The sequence below is a fragment of the Lepidochelys kempii genome, chromosome 3 (genome assembly GCF_965140265.1).
Source record: "Lepidochelys kempii isolate rLepKem1 chromosome 3, rLepKem1.hap2, whole genome shotgun sequence".
NCBI lineage: Eukaryota > Metazoa > Chordata > Testudines > Cheloniidae > Lepidochelys > Lepidochelys kempii.
The window spans coordinates 146,329,009-146,348,824 of NC_133258.1; the positions used below are offsets into that span (position 1 = coordinate 146,329,009).

Genomic DNA, 19,816 nt, shown 5'->3' on the forward strand with positions numbered 1-19,816 from the left:
GATATCCAATACCTCTTTGGTTACCTTTATGCATCACAGAGAGGTTAAAAATGGCAGGAGCTCAATTCTTTCTCTTTGCATTTGCCTTTTAAATTAATTCTTCTATCCCATTTAGACCAAAGGGAAGGTAAGAAATATGTTGTTTGGCCTGCCAGTTTTAAGAGTCCTTCCATCTGAACTGAAGGGGAGGGGAATAGTTTTTGTAGAAGGGTAAAACCATACCATTATATATACAGTGGAGCTAATTAGCAGTAACTATATGGTTATTCATATTTCAAGTAGTCAAAAGTCGTCATAATTGTGAAGAGTATTGATTATGATGCCAGAGGCAGTGGGATCTCTCTGGAAAAGGAGGGGACTGGGCCATTTCAGAGTGACTCAGTCTACTTCTGGCAGCGTCTGCAGATAGGGAAGCAGCATCTGCTAAAATAATCAGTGTGTGCAGCTGATCACTCCCTTCTCGTTAAGTGATTGAAATGACATTCAGCTCAACACTTAAAACACCAGCAACTAGGAGGATTATAATACTGACCCAATATAAGTGCATCCTAGAATATACCAACATAAGTCAGTCTCAAATTTTGCTTTACAAGTACACCTCCCAGATGGGGTTTCTAATATGCCTGTTGGCTCTGAGAAACCCAATGATGCACATTCAGAGAACCTAAGGATCCTGATTTATAAAATGCAGCTGGTGTCCACAATTTGCCCAGTGTTAGTAATGGGATGGAGACCCAGCTCCCTGTCATGCTGGAGGAGCTGTAGAATAGCTGGGATTTTCTGCATTTCAGGGGTCTTGTAATTCTCTCCATATCAAAAGTGGAATTTGGTTCAGATGGAAGAGTAGGTGTCATCGACCAATTTGTATCTTCAAGCAAGGAAAATGCTTCATTAGTCTGGAGAAGAACCCCAGGCAAACTGTTTCTCTTTCAGTGCCTTAACTGTATATGATCTGGGTTGTGGTATAAAAGGGGTCCTTGCAGTAAGTACGTGGCGATTCCTTGCTCACCTAAGTCCTAGGCCCATGTTTCCTTTGGCTAGTGGGAGATGAGGATGATCACATGTGGTCCCTTTTGATATTTTCTCGATCACCTTCCCAATCGGAAGAAGAGACAAGGAGTCTATTTGGCCATTTATGCACTATGACATCCATTACCAATGTGAGATCATCCACTGCAACCAAGAGGAAAAATGACAACAATTGTTTAATTACTGCTATTAGTAGATTAATACGGATATCTAATGTTCTGCACCTAAAATAAGTGGTCTGATTTTTCAGAGGTTCTGGGTGCTAGCAGCTTCTGTTGCCTTCAATGGAAACAATGAGTACTTAGCAGCTGAAGTGCACAACACGATATCCAAGTTCAAGTATTTTGTCTTAATCATCTAAATCTACAGTTGTCAACAATTAAACATAGTAATTTCTCTTTGTTTAATCTCCTCTTTTCTGTTGGTAGCAGTGATATTTTCTAACTCTGCTAATTATATCACCCGAATACAAACAACTAAATACTTGAACTTCTGCCTGGGTTTTCAAAGTATTGTTTCTTTAAATGGTCCAAGGAAATTAGTTGCAAGACGTCTTGTCAGTACTCTGTCAGTGCCTGGTCTTTTGTTATTAAAGAAGCTTAACATAATTATGGAAGTTAGAATGGAACTCAAGGCTCCAAGCCAGCAAGGTAATTGAGTGAGACCAAATGAATATCTGGTGAGTGGGTGAGAAATTATAAAGTAGTAATTAAATTAGCATGACATATTAATACCTATAAAATATGTGCGTACTTTTTTTCTCTTGCAGATACACCAAGTATCACAGCTAAACTAATTAATGAACAGAAAGAAGATAAAGAAAAAAAGAACTACGAAGAGAAGGAAAAAGTTAAAGCAGAAAATGGATTTCAGGACAATTACAGTGTTGTTGTTGCCTCTGGTATGTATGGTTTGGTTTTCTCCCCCCCTTTCACTTGTTTTGTAAAATCAATCCCTCTGAACATAAAATGAGAATAATTATGTCAGCTCATATAAACCCACCATTGTTATTACCAAAGGTGTACTACTGAAAATGTTTGACAGTGATATTCCTTAATTAACCTTACTGACCTTTAGCAACAAGGGATGGGTCCTGGTACAACTCCGACTGCTAATGAGTTATGCTGTGGTAAAGAGTCCTATTTGTAAAAGTTCATGTTTCTCCTGCATGTGTCCAAAAACACATAGCTGTTGTATTTATAAAGATCACCTAAACCCAGATCCTTCATTTACACCATTTGCATGGTAAATACAAATGGCACTGTAGTGGCAAAAGGTGTCATGATGGAGATATGTATATATAAAACCAATACTCTTTATTCCACATGAAGATAGAGGATTTTTCCAAAATCCTAGACCTTCTGAAAACTCATTCATATCCTTCTAAAATCTGTCATGTAAGCTTATCTCTTGCAAAATTGGAATGGAGTGTACACTCTGTAGCTGGAACATGAGAAGTTGGCAGTGGTAGAAGGGATTTAAAGTTGAACAGGTGGCTGCAGGAGGTATTGCAGTATCTTGCTCTGAAGTTCTGCTGTTTAAGAGCTGAGGACTGAACTTCTAAGGATCTCATGGAATTTTCTTAACACTTCAGCTGACCATCTTTTGAAGATGACTGATCTACCATAGTTTCACCTGGGCGTGAAAATGAGCTCAGGGAGGGACACTGGTTTCTTTTGATTTTTGTAACCGGTATTTCTCAAACTGTCTCCCCTATCAGGACTTCAAGGTATAGATGAACCTCTTAAATTGTGTTTAAAATGCTGAACTGGGCCACTGTTTCACGACTCAAAATATGTTTATTGCAACTCAGCTGACTACAAAGTGCAACAGCTTCAGTGGGAGAGGTAGTGGGGATGGAGGAACAGATGGGTGTGACTAATACTTAGTGTTACTATATTTTCAAAATCAAAAACCCGGGCTTTCATATGTACCAGTGGACAAGAAAACCTAACACGTTTTGGTCAACATTTAAAAAGTTAAAATTATGAGAGAGGCAGCATAGCCAGCCAGGGCTGACCCTAAGCACATTTCTGATCTCACAAGCACCATGTTATATCTCCCGTCCCTTTTTTAAATAGACTTTAAAAGTCTGGTTCTTTATTGCATCATTTTAATTCATCCTTCCTATTAAGTGAAACCTTTTAAAAATTTTCTTTATCATAGTTGTGTGTTCTTCTCTCTTCCTTTTCACTATTCTGTATCTATCTCTTTGTCTTTCTCAATTTTTCTCTTAAATAGTAGTTACTATGTTATGTACTCTCCTTTTTCATCTTTCTTCTCCTGTGTTGGGTTATCTTCCTCTTCCCCAAATTTACAATCTTTCTTCTCTCGTGTTCCCTGCTTCTAAAATTTCTGTACTTGTACCTATCTTCTTCTTTCGACACATGCGCACACACACACATTCATCTCCCCTCACAAAAATACACATATACCATCTCCTCATCCACAAAATCTTTCTCCCTCCTGACTCATCATCCAAAATCTCTCTCACACACTCGTCTTCCCATCAAAATCAATGAAATGTGCAAACACGTCATACATTCCAGTCATACTTGCAGTCTCTTCACAGTACTATTCTATATGGGACTTTTTGCTGATGTCTTCCAAAAAGTCAACTAGCACATGTTAAGTGTAGAAGGCTGAAATGTCATTGCCACAGTAATGTTGTCCAGGCTGCTAAGCTGTTACAGCTGCTAAGTACTTCTGTTCTTGAGGCTCCAGTGTTATCAGCACTAGCAGATAATGCTGCCTGCTAATTCAGCAGACCTCAGTGTTACTCATAAGAAAGACCACAGGCTCGGTTTGGTAACAAAGGCCATTGGTTAGGTTTATTGTCCTCAAGATGCAGTTGTAGTGTCCTGGCTCCGTGGTTACAGATACACTAACACGAGTGCACAGTGGCAGTGAATGGCTCAGTCAGCAGTGGGAGTATCTGCTGTCCCCTCAGCCACACAGTGGGTTAAGGGGACCTTGACATTTATAGACTGAGACAAACAATTTACATACCACCTTACATGTTTCATGACATCTGCTTGTTACCTCCCCTTGTACCTTGCTCCTGCTCTCTCAGGCAAAACATCCCTATTCATCACTTCTCATCCCTATTCATCACTTCTGTCTGATTCCAGTCCATAAAGAACCTTGTCAAGCAAATCAGACTGAGACCACAGACAGACACTGATCTGCTCATGTCTCATCTTCCTAGGTCATGTCGCGTCTAGTGCCTATATGACACCATTTGCAAGACTTCACCTTCATTGCTTACCACCAGTGTACTTGGCAAGCAAAGATAATATGGATAAATTAGTCTTGCTCCCTCCCAGAGAGTAGGAGAGCTTGGTGGAAGAGCAGAGAGTACAGTAACTCCTCGCTTAACTTTGTAGTTATTTTCCTGAAAAATGCTACTTTAAACACAGCAATGATGATTGTGAAGCTTGGTTGAGGTGGTGGAGTCAAGCAAAGATAATATGGATAAATTAGTCTTGCTCCCTCCCAGAGAGTAGGAGAGCTTGGTGGAAGAGCAGAGAGTACAGTAACTCCTCGCTTAACTTTGTAGTTATTTTCCTGAAAAATGCTACTTTAAACACAGCAATGATGATTGTGAAGCTTGGTTGAGGTGGTGGAGTCAAAGGGTGGAAGAGAGTGGGATATTTCCCAGGGAATGCCTTACTGCTAAGTGATGAACCAGCACTCGGCTGAGACCTCAAGGGTTAACACGTTGTTAATGTAGCCTCACACTCTACAAGGCAGCAGGAATGGAGGGAGGAGACGCAGCATGGCAGAGGGAGAGATGTGCATTGCCCGTTTAAGTAGCTGACCCCACTCTAAGTACGCTGCCTTTTTAAGTAGATCAGCAAGTTGAGACAGCAGCTGCTGCCAGCAAACTCCCTCCGTCTTGAGTCCTGTCGTGTGTCCCCCTACTCTGGGAAGATGGGGTACAGGAGAAGGGGGAAGGGTGATACCCTGACGTTAGCACCCCTCCTCCCCCCACCTACCCCCCGGCGAGCAGGAGGCTCCCAGGAGCAGCTCCAAGGCAGTCAGGGGAGGGACAGCTGAACTGTCTGGCAGTTGATAGCCTGCTGGGCAGCTACCACACAAGGAACTTAGGGGAGCTGTTGCAGGGCTGCCGGTCCACCCTAGTTCCTAGCTCCAACGGGCTGCTCTTCCTGCAAGCAGTGGACAAAGCAGGTGGCTGCCAAACGTTATAAGGGAGCATTGCACAACTTTATACAAGCATGTTCTCTAATTGATCAGCGACAAAACAACATTAACCAGGACGATGTTAAGTGAGGAGTTACTGTATGTGTGTGTGGGGGTCCCCTTCACTCCTTCCCCACCCAAGAGAATTTTGTTCATGGATGCCTCCTTGCTAAGCTGGGACAACCATCTGAAAGAGCATACAGCTCAAGGGGGGACATGGACTCCCCAAGAATCCAGGATGCACATAAACCTCCTTGAATTACAAGCTGTCCACAAGGCCTGCAAGCAGTTCCTACCATTTATACAATCCCAACACTAAAGTGATGATGAACAGCATATTGACAGTTTTCTACGTCAAGGATGGGGAGCAAGATCCATCCCTCTTTGCATAGAAGCTATCAATCTGTGGAACTGGTGTATTTGATGCCAGATTACTCTATCAGCAGTACACCTCCAGCAGATACACAATACACTAGCAGACAGCCTCAGCAGGTACTTCTCCAAGGACAACGAATGGGAATTTCACAATTCAGTGGTTCAGAGCAGGTTTTGTTGATGGGCTGGGGCGGGAGGGGAGAGGGTGAGTGAGTCTCCATCTGAGGCCCTGTTTGTGTCCCAAGAGCATGAAATAGATGAGGTACAGTTCCAGGAGGGCTCAGGGTCAGGGCTCCAGAGGAGGTGCACTTTTAATCCATTGGTCAGGGCACTTAATGTACATCTTCCATTCCATTATCACCTCAGATTCTGGGGAAGTGGTGGTTCTCCTGGCTTCTTTCAGGTGGACCAGGCAATTCTGGGGCCCATTATTCTTCAGATGTCAGCACTCCTATACATCATTATATCGAGTCCTTCCCTAACCTATTGACCAAGGATGGGGCAAGATCAGGCATCCTAATCCAATTTCTTTTCATCTGACAGCCTAATATTTTGATGAGCATCGAACCTAGAAAGGACATGTTTGGAAGTGGTTCAAACCCTTAACATTAGGAGGAAAGAGTCTACTAGAAAATGCTACATAACTAAGTGGAAAATATTTTGTCGGGTGTCAACATCATCTGATAACCCCAGATGGTTCTGATTTCCCCACTATGTTAGAGTATATTTCCTTGAAGACTTCAGGGCTTTCCCTTAGCTCCTTATGGTTACACTTAGCAACTGTCACAGCCTGTCATTCTTCGATTTACAACCATTCCATCTTCATCCACCCTGTGACTGTAATAATTTCTGAAAGGTCTAATCAGAAACTTCCCTCCTGTGACAAAGTCTGCTCTACCATGGGGCCTCAGTCTGGTCCTCTCAGCATTAACAAAGTCTCCAAGCAGACCTCTGGCCTCATGCTGTTTAACTTTCTATCGATGAAGGTTCCCTTTCTGGTTACCATCACCTCAGTTAGATAGGTAAGTGAGGTAGCGGCCCCTATAACTGATACATCATACACTATCTTCTATGAGGACAAAATTTCTTTTAAGACTTCACCCCAAATTTACTCTAGAGTAATTTCAGATTTCCGTCTGAATCAAACAATTCGCATACCTGTCTTCTTCCCAAAACCACACGTCTCCCGTGAGGACAAGAGACTTCATCCTCTCAGTGTCTGTCGAGCTTTGGCATTTTACCTGCAAAGGACAAAATCTTTTAGGAAATCACTTAAACTTTTTTAAAATATCTGTTGCTGAATGAATGAGAGGGGAAGCTATCTCTTCCCAGAGATTTTTGAAGTGTATGACACACTGCATTCTGCTGTGTTAGGAGTTGGCATACTCCTTCACAAGGTGTGAGAGCCCACTCAACTATGGCCAAGAATGCTTTAGTAGTCTTTCCTCAACATGTTGCTCATACTGAAATCTGTAAAGCAGCAAGATGGAGTTCGATCCATACCTTCACAAGACATTGCACCCTAGTGCAAGATTCTGTAGCTGACGCATCTTTTCAGCACTGCAGCCTCCCAGTCATCAGTACCACAGAGGTCGTCACACCCGACTTTTCAATGAATACTGCTTGTCATCCACACTCAGTGGAATACCCATAGGGACCATCACTTGAAGAAAGAGAAGTTACTTAGCTTGTATATTAACTGGAGTTCTTGATGTGTGGTCCCTATATGTATTCCACTACCTGCCCTCCTTTCCCTCTGTTCCGGATCCTGATGTATGGTTTACAGTAAAGAAGGAACTGGAGAGGCAGTCAATTCACATGATCCCTTATATGCTTGGTTCAGAGCATGAGGAGGAGAAGGGCACAGGCAAGGACCAACAAGCAAAAATCTTCCTCTCTGAGGCTCCTGGGGTGCATGTATACCCCACAATGAAATACAGATAGGGACTACAAATCTTGAAGAAAACTAGTTTTTGTTCAGGGTAAGTAACTTATTCTTACATGGACACACTATTTCTCAGACACTACAATAGATACACAAATGCACCTTTAAATACTGTGTACATGAAAAGTTATTTAAACTGCAGCTTGTTGTGTAAGTATATGCAAGGTCCGGTGTTCTTTACGGCAAGCTAGGCTGCAGTTCTGCTACAAAGTCCTCAGAATCTGTAGGACTCTGGTGGAAACTTGAAACTGTTGCAGCTTCAGATAACTTTTTAAAGAAACGTTTTGTAGAATTAAGTAAACATGTAAATAAATTCAATCAATAGAGTACCTCTGTTTCTCTGTTCATTATTGTATGTTCTTCCCACGTTTTGCTTCAATAAACCAGATGATGTGTACATTTCAGAATTTGCTACTACTAAATAGATCAATTCACACGCTCAAGAAGATAATACTAATGAGATTACACTCACTCCACTTCTTCGAAGCTGTCTCCACAACCTTGTGAAACTGGGTTCTTGTGTATACAGTGAATCCCATGTATAAAAATATTTTAGCAGCATGCAGATGGTCAATAATCTGTGCTATTTGCATCCAACATTAAGGGCAGGTTTTCCATCACAAAATTGGATTGAATAGTGTATGTGCATCTTGTATACAAGTCCCAGCGTGGAGTTAAGATGCAGCTGGTGTTAGCATCCATGTCACCCTGCTGCACTGCTGAACCTCCTGCACTAACTGTTAAATTTCACAACTGGAATGCTGTTAGAGTCGGTGATGATCATAGTTCTTGATGCCTTCCATATTTTGACAGGTTTCAGAGTAACAGCTGTGTTAGTCTATATTCGCAAAAAGAAAAGGAGTACTTGTGGCACCTTAGAGACTAACCAATTTATCTGAGCATAAGCTTTCGTGAGCTACAGCTCGCTTCATCAGATGCATACTGTGGAAAGTGTAGAAGATGTTTGTTTTTATACACACAAATGAAAAAATGGGTGTTTATCACTACAAAAGGTTTTCTCTCCCCCCACCCCACTCTCCTGCTGGTAATAGCTTATGTAAAGTGATCACTCTCCTTTGTGCTGGAAATGGCCCACCTTGATTATCATACACATCACCTTGATTATCATACACATTGTAAGGAGAGTGATCACTTTACATAAGCTATTACCAGCAGGAGAGTGGGGTGGGTAGGAGAGAAAACCTTTTGTAGTGATAAACACCCATTTTTTCATGATTTGTGTGTATAAAAACAAACATCTTCTACACTTTCCACAGTATGCATCCGATGAAGTGGGCTGGAGCTCACGAAAGCTTATGCTCAAATAAATTGGTTAGTCTCTAAGGTGCCACAAGTACTCCTTTTCTTTTTTCCATATTTTGATTTTTCGGAGAACTCTCAGGATTTCATGGCCACTGTGATAAACCATGGGACTGTTTTACATGACCGAATTCATAGTTGGACACATTCTTATCTAGTGTTTTGCTGGGATTGGCGTGGGGGATAGAAGGCTATTTTACGCATGTCGTGGGCTAATGATTGTCTGCTATGATTTGAGGTTTGGTCAAGGGACCTGTTTTGATGGTCTGCCCTCTGAGGTTCACAGAACCTGAGCATTTCCAGAGGGCTCCAAGAGAGAATATTGTTTCTCTGACAGACCACTGTAGTTGTAATGTGGATGGTAGGACTTGATAATCTCTTGCTACCAGTGAAGTGGCTCCAAAGTGTCTTGTTCTGTAGCTTTGTCCCCCTGGATCAACAATGGTCTCCTGATAACCTATGACAACTGAAGTGGTAGGAAGACCACGTGCCAGTGACAGAAGCTGCATGCCGAATCGGATCATTTGTGTTAGGAATTTCTTGGAACCTTTTACAATGGCTGTGCAGAAAGCAAAAATTTTTGTCTAAATCTGTCAGCAGACTTTGTTAGCGTACTGGACAGCCTGGTTAATCTGAGATGTCTTTATATGTTGTCTGATATTATTCCCTGCTATTGAGTAGAAGTTTCATATTCCTTGCTGATAAAATCAGGTAGTGTCACTAAAGTGTCTCTGGATGCAGGGCAATATCAGGAGGGCACAAAAGCTGTGTGGTATTTGCTTGAATTCAGACGTTTGTCATTAACTGGGGTACTAAAGTTGTTAATACTGTGTGTCATAAACTGCGCTTTGGTCCCATGTCCTTCTTGACTGGTTTCCAGCGCTATTAAAAATGTGATACAGGCACCCGTTTTGTATAATTTTAGAAATCAAAATAAATACTAAGTAAGATGTTATGTGGTTGTCACTGTGAAAGAGAGGGAGTTACTGGCAGGCTGTTCTGTAAAGTGGGACCCTCAAGTTAGGAATTACTGATCCACCGTGTCAGCTGAAAGTGAAACTTCACAGCAGCCCATGTATCTATAAATCTTGCAGCTAGACTGCAGCACGGGTGTACTGACTTCCCTTGAAGTTCATTCTCTAGCCCTTAAACTTTAAGAAAAGTTTCCCTTCCAGCCCAACAGCAAGATATTTTGTAAGCTGCCTCACATTTTTCCCATTCACTTTTGATTTGACGTAACCTGAATATTTTTACAGCAGAGCATGCTGCTAGACCATTCTCTTTATTCAGGCTTTAAGGGTAGGAATGAAACGATAAGAGCTGGTGTTTGTCGGTGATGTTAGGATAATGCAATTTGGCTTCGTATTTTAAATGGTGATTATATCTTCTGTTTTTTGGCTCAGGGGGATGGATAGCCTGGTAATTAAATCAAAGGTGCCTCAGAACTTTTATAGAATAGCAGCTCTAAATCCAAATACGTAAATCTCAAATACCTACACCTCTATCCCAATATAACGCGAACCGATATAACATGAATTCGGATATAACGTGGTAAAGCAGCGCTCTGGGGGGTGGGGCTGCATGCTTCGGCGGATCAGCGCGTCAGTGTCTGGCTCCGACACGCTGCCCTTAGCATCGTGTTAAGGGTGCCAGGCCGGGGCCGAGGGGTTGGATAAGGGGCAGAGGGTCTCGGGGGAAAGGGGGGCAGTCAGGGAGCGGGGGGGGTTGGATTGTTCAGAGGTTCCGGGGCAGGGCGGTTAGGGGACGGGGAACGGGGGCGTTGGATAGGGCGTGGGAGTCCTGGGGGGCCTGTCAGGGGGCGGGGGTGTGGATAGGGGACAGGGGGTGGGGGTGGGGAGGGGTTGGATGGGTCGGGAGGTCTGAGGGATCAGTCAGGGGGCAGGAAGTGATTATTAATAATGGAAATGCTCGAGGCCAAAGCAAGTTTGATATAACGCGGTTTCATCTATAACGCGGTAAGATTTTTTGGCTCCCGAGGGCCGCGTGATATTGGGGTAGAGGAGTATATGCAATTCTAGCATAACTTTTCTGCACAGAGGAAGTAAGCAATCATTCCCACTATTAGCACTGCTAGTAATGAGAATGTCTTGCATTAAAGAGTTAATTGGAGAGGTTTTTGAAACCAAAATTACTTTGAACATTTCATTTCTTTTACTAGGTTTGAAATCTCAGTCAAAAAGAGCTGTTTCATCGACTCCTCCTCGTCCACCGTCAAGACGAGGCAGAATGATGGCAGATAAAGTAGGTAGCTCTTCCTCAGGAGGGGAATCTTCCAGCAAGACCATTAGTGTTCCAGTTTTTCATCTATACCATAAACTTCTACCAGGTAACTTCAAGAACTGTTTTTAAATTGTTGAAATAATTAACTTTCCTTTCAGTTAAAAAAAACAAACAAACCATGATGTACACATGCAATATTAAATAGTAAGTATAATGCTGATGGATATCTGCATTCCTTTTTTCACCTCTACCTACTGCAGGGTTATAACCATTTTATCACTGATTTGCCTTTCAAATGAAAGTGAGGCTCTAGCAGCTCATGTGTCTATGAAGCTTGGCTGTAAAGACTGAGGTATGAACATGCTGGCTTCCCTTGAAAATCATTCTCTAGCTCTTAAAGTGGCAAATTTAATTAAAAAAAGATTCCCCTGCAGCCCAGCAACAAGAGTTTTTGTAAGCTTCCTCACTGTTTTTGGCCTCTGAAGGATAAATTCAAGTGGATAGCAACTTTTAGGGCTTTAGAGAAGTTCATTTGCCAGTATCTGTGTCCTTGAGTGAATGCCACAATATTTATGCTTCCTAAAATAGCATGTCTTATCCAAATTTTCATATGAAAAATATGTAAAGCAGCCATGTGCTATTCAATATTTTGAATGTTTGTAGATGACTCTGACTGGTGGAGTGGTAAATTAATTAAGATGACAGGTCACCTTATTGCAGAATGAAGGGTTCAGAGAAGAGTAATGAGAATCATTAGAGGTACAGAAAACTCTAATATGAAGAGAGATTGAAAAGAGATTATTTATCTTAGGTAAGGAGACAAGTAAGAGGGGCTGTGATAATATATAGAGTTATAAATGGTTTCGAGAAGAGCGTCTGTTCTCCCCATCTAAAACAAGAATGAGGGTGGTCGGGGGATGTTCACTTAAATTGAAAGGTGGCAAATTCACAACAGGTAAAATAAAATACTTTTTTACACAATTTGTAATTAGACTGGAACCTTGCATGGGATGTTGCTGAGGTCAAGATTCAAAGTGGGATTAGGTATTGAGGTCAAACAAGAATATCCAGAGTTACAGTCAATGCTAAAATATTTAGGCAAAGCGATCTGGATTGCTTGATAAACTGGGTTTATTCAAACATGCATGTTAATACAGCCAAATGCCAGGTCATCCCACTAGGAAAAAATGTGATACTGACAGGATTAGAGGTGTATTCTGGAAAGCACTGCCTTGAAAAGGACTTGGGGAACAGAGGGACAAGTGACTTGCTCAAGGCCACACAAAGGAAGCCTGTGGCAAAGCAGGGATCCAGGTCTCCAAGTCCCAGGCTACCTCTCTAACCATTTGACCATGCTTCCTTATTTTTAAAACCTGAGAATTTTATTACCAGTAAACTGAATACATATTTTCATGCACAGACAGTTTGTCAGCCAGAAGTGGACTGTTGAGCAACTACACCCACAGCTGCTACTTGAGGCAGCTTACTGGCTAAATTTTTGGTACCCAGATGGCGACTTGTCTGTATGGTCAGAACCTGCCCTACAAGTCCAGGGCTTTGCCTCTGTCTCGCAGATGCAGCAAGCTTGGTTTTCTGTCACTTCATTTTGCGGCGTATCTCTTGTCTAAGGGAGCAGAGACCTTTCATTTACTCTTTAAGGAGATGCATTGGGTCCCCTGGCAGCCTGTGGAGAAACAATTTAAGCCATTGAAAGAAAGCTTGCTTCTTAAGTGGAAGCAGCTTTGACACAAGACAACTACCTGCTTGAAAAAACGTGTAAGATATATGGGGCATGTAATCAAATACAGTGCTTCTTCTCTGTGAGATTCGTGGAGTAAATTTCTTAGTAACAATCAAAGCTATCAATTTGGTTACCTATCTCAGTCAATCTGGTTACGCTCACCCCGGTGGTCCCATTACCAGTCTCCACTTAGTATGTCTGCTCATGGGATTTTACATCTGGCAGGGGAAAGGAGTTCTCAGTTGCACAGAGATTAGATGTTTATGCCTTGTACCTTTCTGCAACTTTAGCAATCAGCTTATAAATTACATAGTAATTCTACTTTAAGAGATCTTCAGACCCTCTTTCCACTGAAAAAGATCAACAGGACCATTCTTTTTTTATTCGTAAAACTGGAGATTATTGTGGGCTTATACTGGCTGCCTCCCAGTAAGAAAAGATGAGAGCGCAAACGCTTACCTTAAATTATGTCAAATTCCTAAACACAAGGGGTCAAACTTTCTCTCTGAAGTGGCCTCTAAAAATTTTTGTTTCTGGCTAGAAAGACTAGACCAATCTCTGAACGAGCAATTGCTCCTAAGAATCCTGTTGCTTTGCAGTTTTAGTCTGTATTATTCTGTTAAAATAATTCAGGACACAAGGTCTGGCATTATGTATGCTAAATTTCTTAAGGGACTCATTTTAAAATTTTAACCATCTAATTAATGGTAAATTCTCATAAAATTCATTCTTTATTCAGAACAAGTGCTGTAACTGGGCGAGGATATGCTGTTTTTCATACAGAATAAAGTGCAAAACTTAGTATTAATTATGGAACCTGAAGCGGTGATTCCATAATACATGGAGAGCATTGGGGCACTAATCTGTCCAGTGAGCTGTGTCTGTGGGTATCCAGTAGTCTATTCCAGACTGATGGAATCTGTGCAATGACAGGATGAGTTTAAATTTACGGACTTCACTGTCAAATTTTACTGAAGTGGTCAGGAAGTAAAAGGCTTGTTAGGACCCAAGGATGTTAAATTCTCCTTTGTAGCTGTGGCATAAGTGAAGGAGCAAGATTATGGTGGTGTAATAAAGTAACCTAATCATAAATAATTTTCATAAATTTGTCTGGAAAATGATCTGGTTATATTATTGTGTAGGCCAGCCGTTGCCAGCTGAAATGACACTTGCCCAGCTTTTGACTCTACTATATGACCGTAAACTCCCTCAAGGCTACCGATCAATAGACTTGACAGTTAAGCTTGGCTCCAAAGTGATCTCAGACCCAAGCCTGTCAAAGACAGACTCCTTTAAACGTCTCCACACAGAAAAAGGTAAGTGTTTAACTTCTGTTGCTGTATTTTCAGCTTTTTATTTTTAGCAAGACATGCCTAACTTCAGGCTGTTTCACATTTCTCCCTTGCTGGTATGCCTAAATCATGCCGCTTGAGAGAAGTGGTGAGATTTATAGTGCATAGGGTCTTTAATACTAAACATTTTGAAATTACTTCCAAAGATATACGGTATAAGATACAGAGAACAACAGAAATTAAATTAAAGCAACTCTACTACTAAATTTTGTACTTACTGAGTTTAGTTGAATTCTATACCTTCACTCCCTGCTGCCTTTTTGCCACATTTGACTTAGTCCTGAAACCCTCCCTTCTTCCTGTCTCCACTTATTTCTCCACACAAGATCTCACTGATTTTCTGTCAAGACAAAATTGACAAGTACATCATCACCTTCACTACAATTCCCTCCTCTGTCTCCCTGTCACAAAGGAAGTTTCTTGTCTGCTCACCTCCTCTAAACTCTCCACTTGTCCCAGTGGCTCCATCCCATCTCCTTTGCACCTATTTATCCCCTTTCTTACTCATCTCCTAAACCACTCTATCTTCCCTAGCTCTTTCCCATCACAATACAAGCTTTCTGTAGTCTCTTCCATCTAAAAACACCCACTCGTCACCTCACGTGCCTCTTCAACTACTGTCACTTCTCCCTTTCATCTCTAAGCTTCTTTAATGTGCTGTCTGCAGTTGCTGTCGAGGAGTTTGTCTTCTCCAATTCCATCCTAGGTCCTCTCCAGTCCAGCTGCTGTCGCTTGCACTCCACTGACACTACTCTTGCCAAAGTTTCTATTGACCTCTTCCTAGCTAAAGTTCAGAACCAATACTTCATCCTCTTCATTGACCTGTCAGCCACCTTTGACACCATCCATTATGCTGTTTCTGAAATCCTGTCCTCCTTTGTTTCTATCCTTTCTTGGTTCTCCTACTATCTCTAACCACTCTTTTTGTGTGTCCTGAAGTAGATCCTCCTCATCCATCCTCCATTTTTCTGTAAGGTTTACTCGGGGTTCTCTCCCTGGTCCCCTTCTCTTCTCCCTCTACACCTCATCTCTGGGTAATCTGATCTTCAAACAAATTCAGCTACCATTTATTTCTATGCTGACAACTTTCAACTCTGCTTCTCTACTACTGACCTGTCTCGTTCTGCCCAAATGAAAATCTTGGTCAGCCTCTCTGACATCTCCTTGTGGATGTCTAGCTTTCAGATGAATCTAAACATGGCTAAAACTGACCCCTTAATCTCTTCCACCACAGGCTCTTCTTGCTATCTCCTTTCTAGATCACTGTGGACAACACCAACATCTTGCCCGTTGCTCAGGTCTGTAATGTCCTGGGTGGCCAGTCTTGGGCATCATCTTCAACTAGGCCCTCTTTCTATGTCCTTGCATCCAGGCTATGCTTAAATTTTGCTGATTCTTTCTGCATAATATCTGTAAGAGACTGCCTTTCCTCTGCACCACACAACTAAAACTCGTGTTCCAATTTCATCTTGCATCTCAATTACTGCAACATCCCTCTCTCTGGCCTTGACAAATGCAGTCTTGCCCTGCTCATATCCATTCAGAATGCAGCTGCAGTGGTCGCTTTCCTAGCCCATCAGTTTGTCATAAGAACGACCATACTGAGTCAGACCAAAGGTTCATCTAGCCCAGTATCCTGTCTTCCAACGGTGGCCAATGCCAGATGCTTCAGAGGGAATGAACAGAGCAGGTAATCATCAAATGATCCATCTTCTGTCGCCTATTCCAAGCTTCTGGCAAGTAGAGGCTAGGGACACCATCTCTACCCATCCTGGCTAATAGCCATTGGTAGATATATTCTCCATTAATTTATCTAGTTCTTTTTTTAACCCTATTATTGTATTGGCCTTCACAACATCCTCTGGCAAAGAGTTCCACAGGTTGACTCTGCGTTGTGTGAAGAAATACTTCCTTCTGTTTGTTTTAAACCTGCTGCCTATTAATTTCATGTGGTGACTCCTAGTTCTTGTGTTATTAGAGGGACTAAATAACACTTCCTTATTTACTTTCTCCACACCAGTCATGATTTTATAGAGCTCTATCATATCCCCCCTTTGTCATCTCTTTTCCAAGCTGCAAAGTCCCAGTCTTATTAATCTCTCCTCATATGGAAGCTGTTCCATATCCCTAATAATTTTTTAATCCTTTCTCTCAACCTTTTCCAATTCCAGTGTATCTTTTTTGAGTTGGGATGACCATATCTGTACACAGTATTCAAGATGTAGGCATACCATGGATTTATATAGAGGCAAATGATACTTTCTGTCTTCTTATCAATCCCTTTTTCTTAATGATTCCCAACATTCCGTTAGCTTTTTTGACTGCTGCTGCACATTGAGTGGATGTTTTCAGAGAACTATCCACAATGACTCCAAGATCTCTTTCTTGAGAGGTAACAGCAAATTTTGACCAGATCATTTTATATGTATAGTTAAGATTGTTTTCCAATGTGCCTTACTTAGCATTTATTAACATTGAATTTCATCTGCCATTTCATTGCCCAGTCTCCCAGTTTTGTGAGATCCCTTTTGTAACTCTTCGCAGTCTGCCTGGGACTTAACTATCTTGATTAGTTTTGTATCATCTGCAAATTTTGCCACCTCACTGTTTACCGCTTTTTCCAGATCATTTGTGAATATGTTGAATAGTACGGGTCCCAGTACAGACCATTCTGAAAACTGACCATTTATTCCTACCCTTTGTTTCCTATCTTTTAACCAGTTACCAGAATCTTCCCTCTTATCCCATGACAGCTTATTTTGCTTAAGAGCCTTTGGTGAGGGACCTTGTCAAAGGCTTTCTGAAAATCTAAATACACTATATCCACTGGATCATCCTTGTCCACACGCTTGTTGACCTCCTCAAAGAATTCTGGTAGATTGGTGATGCGTGATATTTCTTTTACTAAAACCATGTTGATTCTTTCCCAACAAATCATATTCATCTATCTGTCTGACAGTCCTGTTCTTTACTGTAGTTTCAACCAGTGTTCCCGGTATTGAAGTTGGGCTTATCGGCTTGTAATTGCTGGGATCGCCGCTGGATCCTTTTTTAAAAATTGGCGTCATGTTAGCTATCCTCCAGTTATCTGGGAGAGAAGCTGATTTAAAGGATAGGTTACATACCACAGTTAGTCCTGCAATTTCACATTTGAGTTTCTTCAAAACTCTTGGGTGAATACCATCTGGTCCTGGTGAATTTTTACTGTTTAGTTTATAAATTTGTTCCAAAACCACCTCTAATGACACCTTAATCTAGGACAGTTTCTCAGATTTGTTACCTAAAGAGTATGGGAATCTCCCTCTCATCCTTAGCTGTGAAGATTGATGCAAAAAATTGATTTAGTTTCTCCGCAATGGCTTTATCGTCCTTGAGTGCTCCTTTAGCATCTCTATGGTCCAGAGGCCCCAGTGGTTGTTTAGCGGGCTTTCTGTTTCCGATGTACTTAAAAAATTTTTTTTTGTTATTTTTGTCCATGTCATCCCTCTCTTTGCAGCCCTCTACTGGCTACCCTTTCCTATCACATCAAATGTAAGTGGTGTGTTTTCAATTTCAAGACATTTCACAGCCTATCCCTTCCTTACCTGTCATTTCTTGTTCACTGTCAAGATATCAGCTCTCACCATTGATTGGCCAACAATTCATACCTCCATCACCCTCATGTTAAATTTTCAAACAAACACCTTCATGATGTCTCCCATGCTGCTCCTCATGCTTGGAGGAGTCTACTGTGGAATTGGGTAAACCTACTGATCTAAGGGCTTGTCTGTGTGAGAACTATGGATAGGTTTAACCTAAGGAATGAATTTAAGAAGATTTTGTTTAAATCATGTCCATACAAGGTTTTATACTTATTTTGCTTAAGGCCTTGTCTATATGGAGACTTAGTGCATGGCATGCTGGAGTGCTGTACAGTGCACTAATTCTCCATGTAGATAAGCCCAAAGAGTGGCTTCTATCTGTTTAGTTTAACTTGTTCATAATGTACTTAAGCTAAATGAAAAAAGCCACTCTTAAAATAGGAGTCCATGCAGAGTTTTGCAATGGTTTTAGTAAATTGGCTTAAATTTGCACCTGAGGTCAAACCAAGAAGGACTTTGTCCTGTAAACAAAGCCCAAGGATTGTAGAAATCCAACTATTTTGCAGTTCTGGTAACCTGTGCACCGTCACCTATAATTGTGGTACTACAGGCCATCCACAGAGTTGATATTGGTTGAATTTGCCCTCATTTCCTAACACATGGTTAGCCTTATGATTATTTTGGTGTGCAAAATGCACTCATTACTAATAGGTTTGTCCTTTGGTGACTACCTAGAGATCAATTATGATGACGATTGGTGAGACAGACACACAAAGGCTTTGAGTTTTATTAGTAACATCGTCAGGATAAGAAAAATCACAGAACAAAATAAACAAAGATAACAGCAGAATCAACATGACACATACTCACGAATCCATGGGGCGGTGAGATGAGTGTTGTTTAGGTCGCCACGGTCCTGCCATCTTGAGTGGCAGGGTTGATTCCTTTTTGTGCAACTATTTCTTACACCTGCTTATCTTCAAGATCATATTTTATTAAGTCTTGGCCCCTTGTCCATATTTGTCATTCCTGCTATCCATTTTTTGGGTTCTGACTATTGTAAGCATTTACGCAGGTAGTTGGTTCTCTCGCTATATATATAATGTGGTTAAGAATGTCTAGCTAAATAAAGACTTTGAAGTCTAACAGTCTATCAGAAGATACTGCTAAATCTTCTGACTTATGCTAACTTATAGCAGGTCTTATGCTAATTATTATTATGACTAGGCCTCAAGCTAAGTATTATGCCTCGGGCTCACTGAATAGCCTATTGTAAAATAATTGTTTCTTGCCTTACTGCTATTTGCGTCATAGCTGTAGTTTCATTTGCACTAATTTAGCAAGCATCTTAACTCTTTCTAAGATATAAATGATTTTTTACCTGATTACTTGAGCTCAGGTCATAAGTCCAAGATTAATTCTGAAATTTTTGAAGTTTGCAGTTTGGAGCAGCACCACCAAGATCATCATTTGACTGGAAGATCATAACACTTACTAAACAAGCTAAATTTCTTTTTCCTTAGGTTCATATCTTATGAGTCCACATCATTTTTGCTAGCAGTCAAATAACCTGATTTGACTTGGCAATATATTCTTTTGGTTTTACCAAAAGAAAAGTTAGATTTTCTGTTGCTATTCTTGTACTGACATGTTTAACCCCCTTAAAGACTTCAATATTTGCTGAAGAAATAAGTATAATGTTCTTATATTCTGAGTGGAGGAGAAAAAGTAAACATTCTCATGTTTTAAGATACCACTTCATTTAATGGTTTGGGTCTTCCTTTCTTTTTCTTTTTCTGTTTTTTTTTTTTTTAAATAGAACATGCAGACTTACTGGGGTCCTGTCCTGAAGAGGAAGCAGTCACTCCAGGTGACGAGTGTATGGATGCAGTGCTAGATGAATCTTTTCTTGAAACATGTCCCATTCAGTCTCCATTACAAGTGTTTGCAGGAATGGGTGGGTTGGCCCTCATTGCAGAAAGACTTCCTATGCTTTATCCAGATGTAATTCAACAAGTAAGTCAAAGAG

The 19,816-nt window shown here is 41.1% G+C and overlaps 1 protein-coding gene across 1 annotated transcript in view; it reads left to right on the forward strand.

Annotated features, from left to right (window-relative positions):
- Positions 1 to 19,816, forward strand: part of BIRC6 (baculoviral IAP repeat containing 6) — a 320,140-nt gene that overhangs the window by 187,509 nt on the left and 112,815 nt on the right. Inside the window, 4 exon segments of the mRNA XM_073338417.1 lie at positions 1,799 to 1,930; positions 11,052 to 11,219; positions 13,997 to 14,170; positions 19,607 to 19,803. Of these exon segments, the coding sequence (XP_073194518.1) occupies positions 1,799 to 1,930; positions 11,052 to 11,219; positions 13,997 to 14,170; positions 19,607 to 19,803 (671 nt within the window).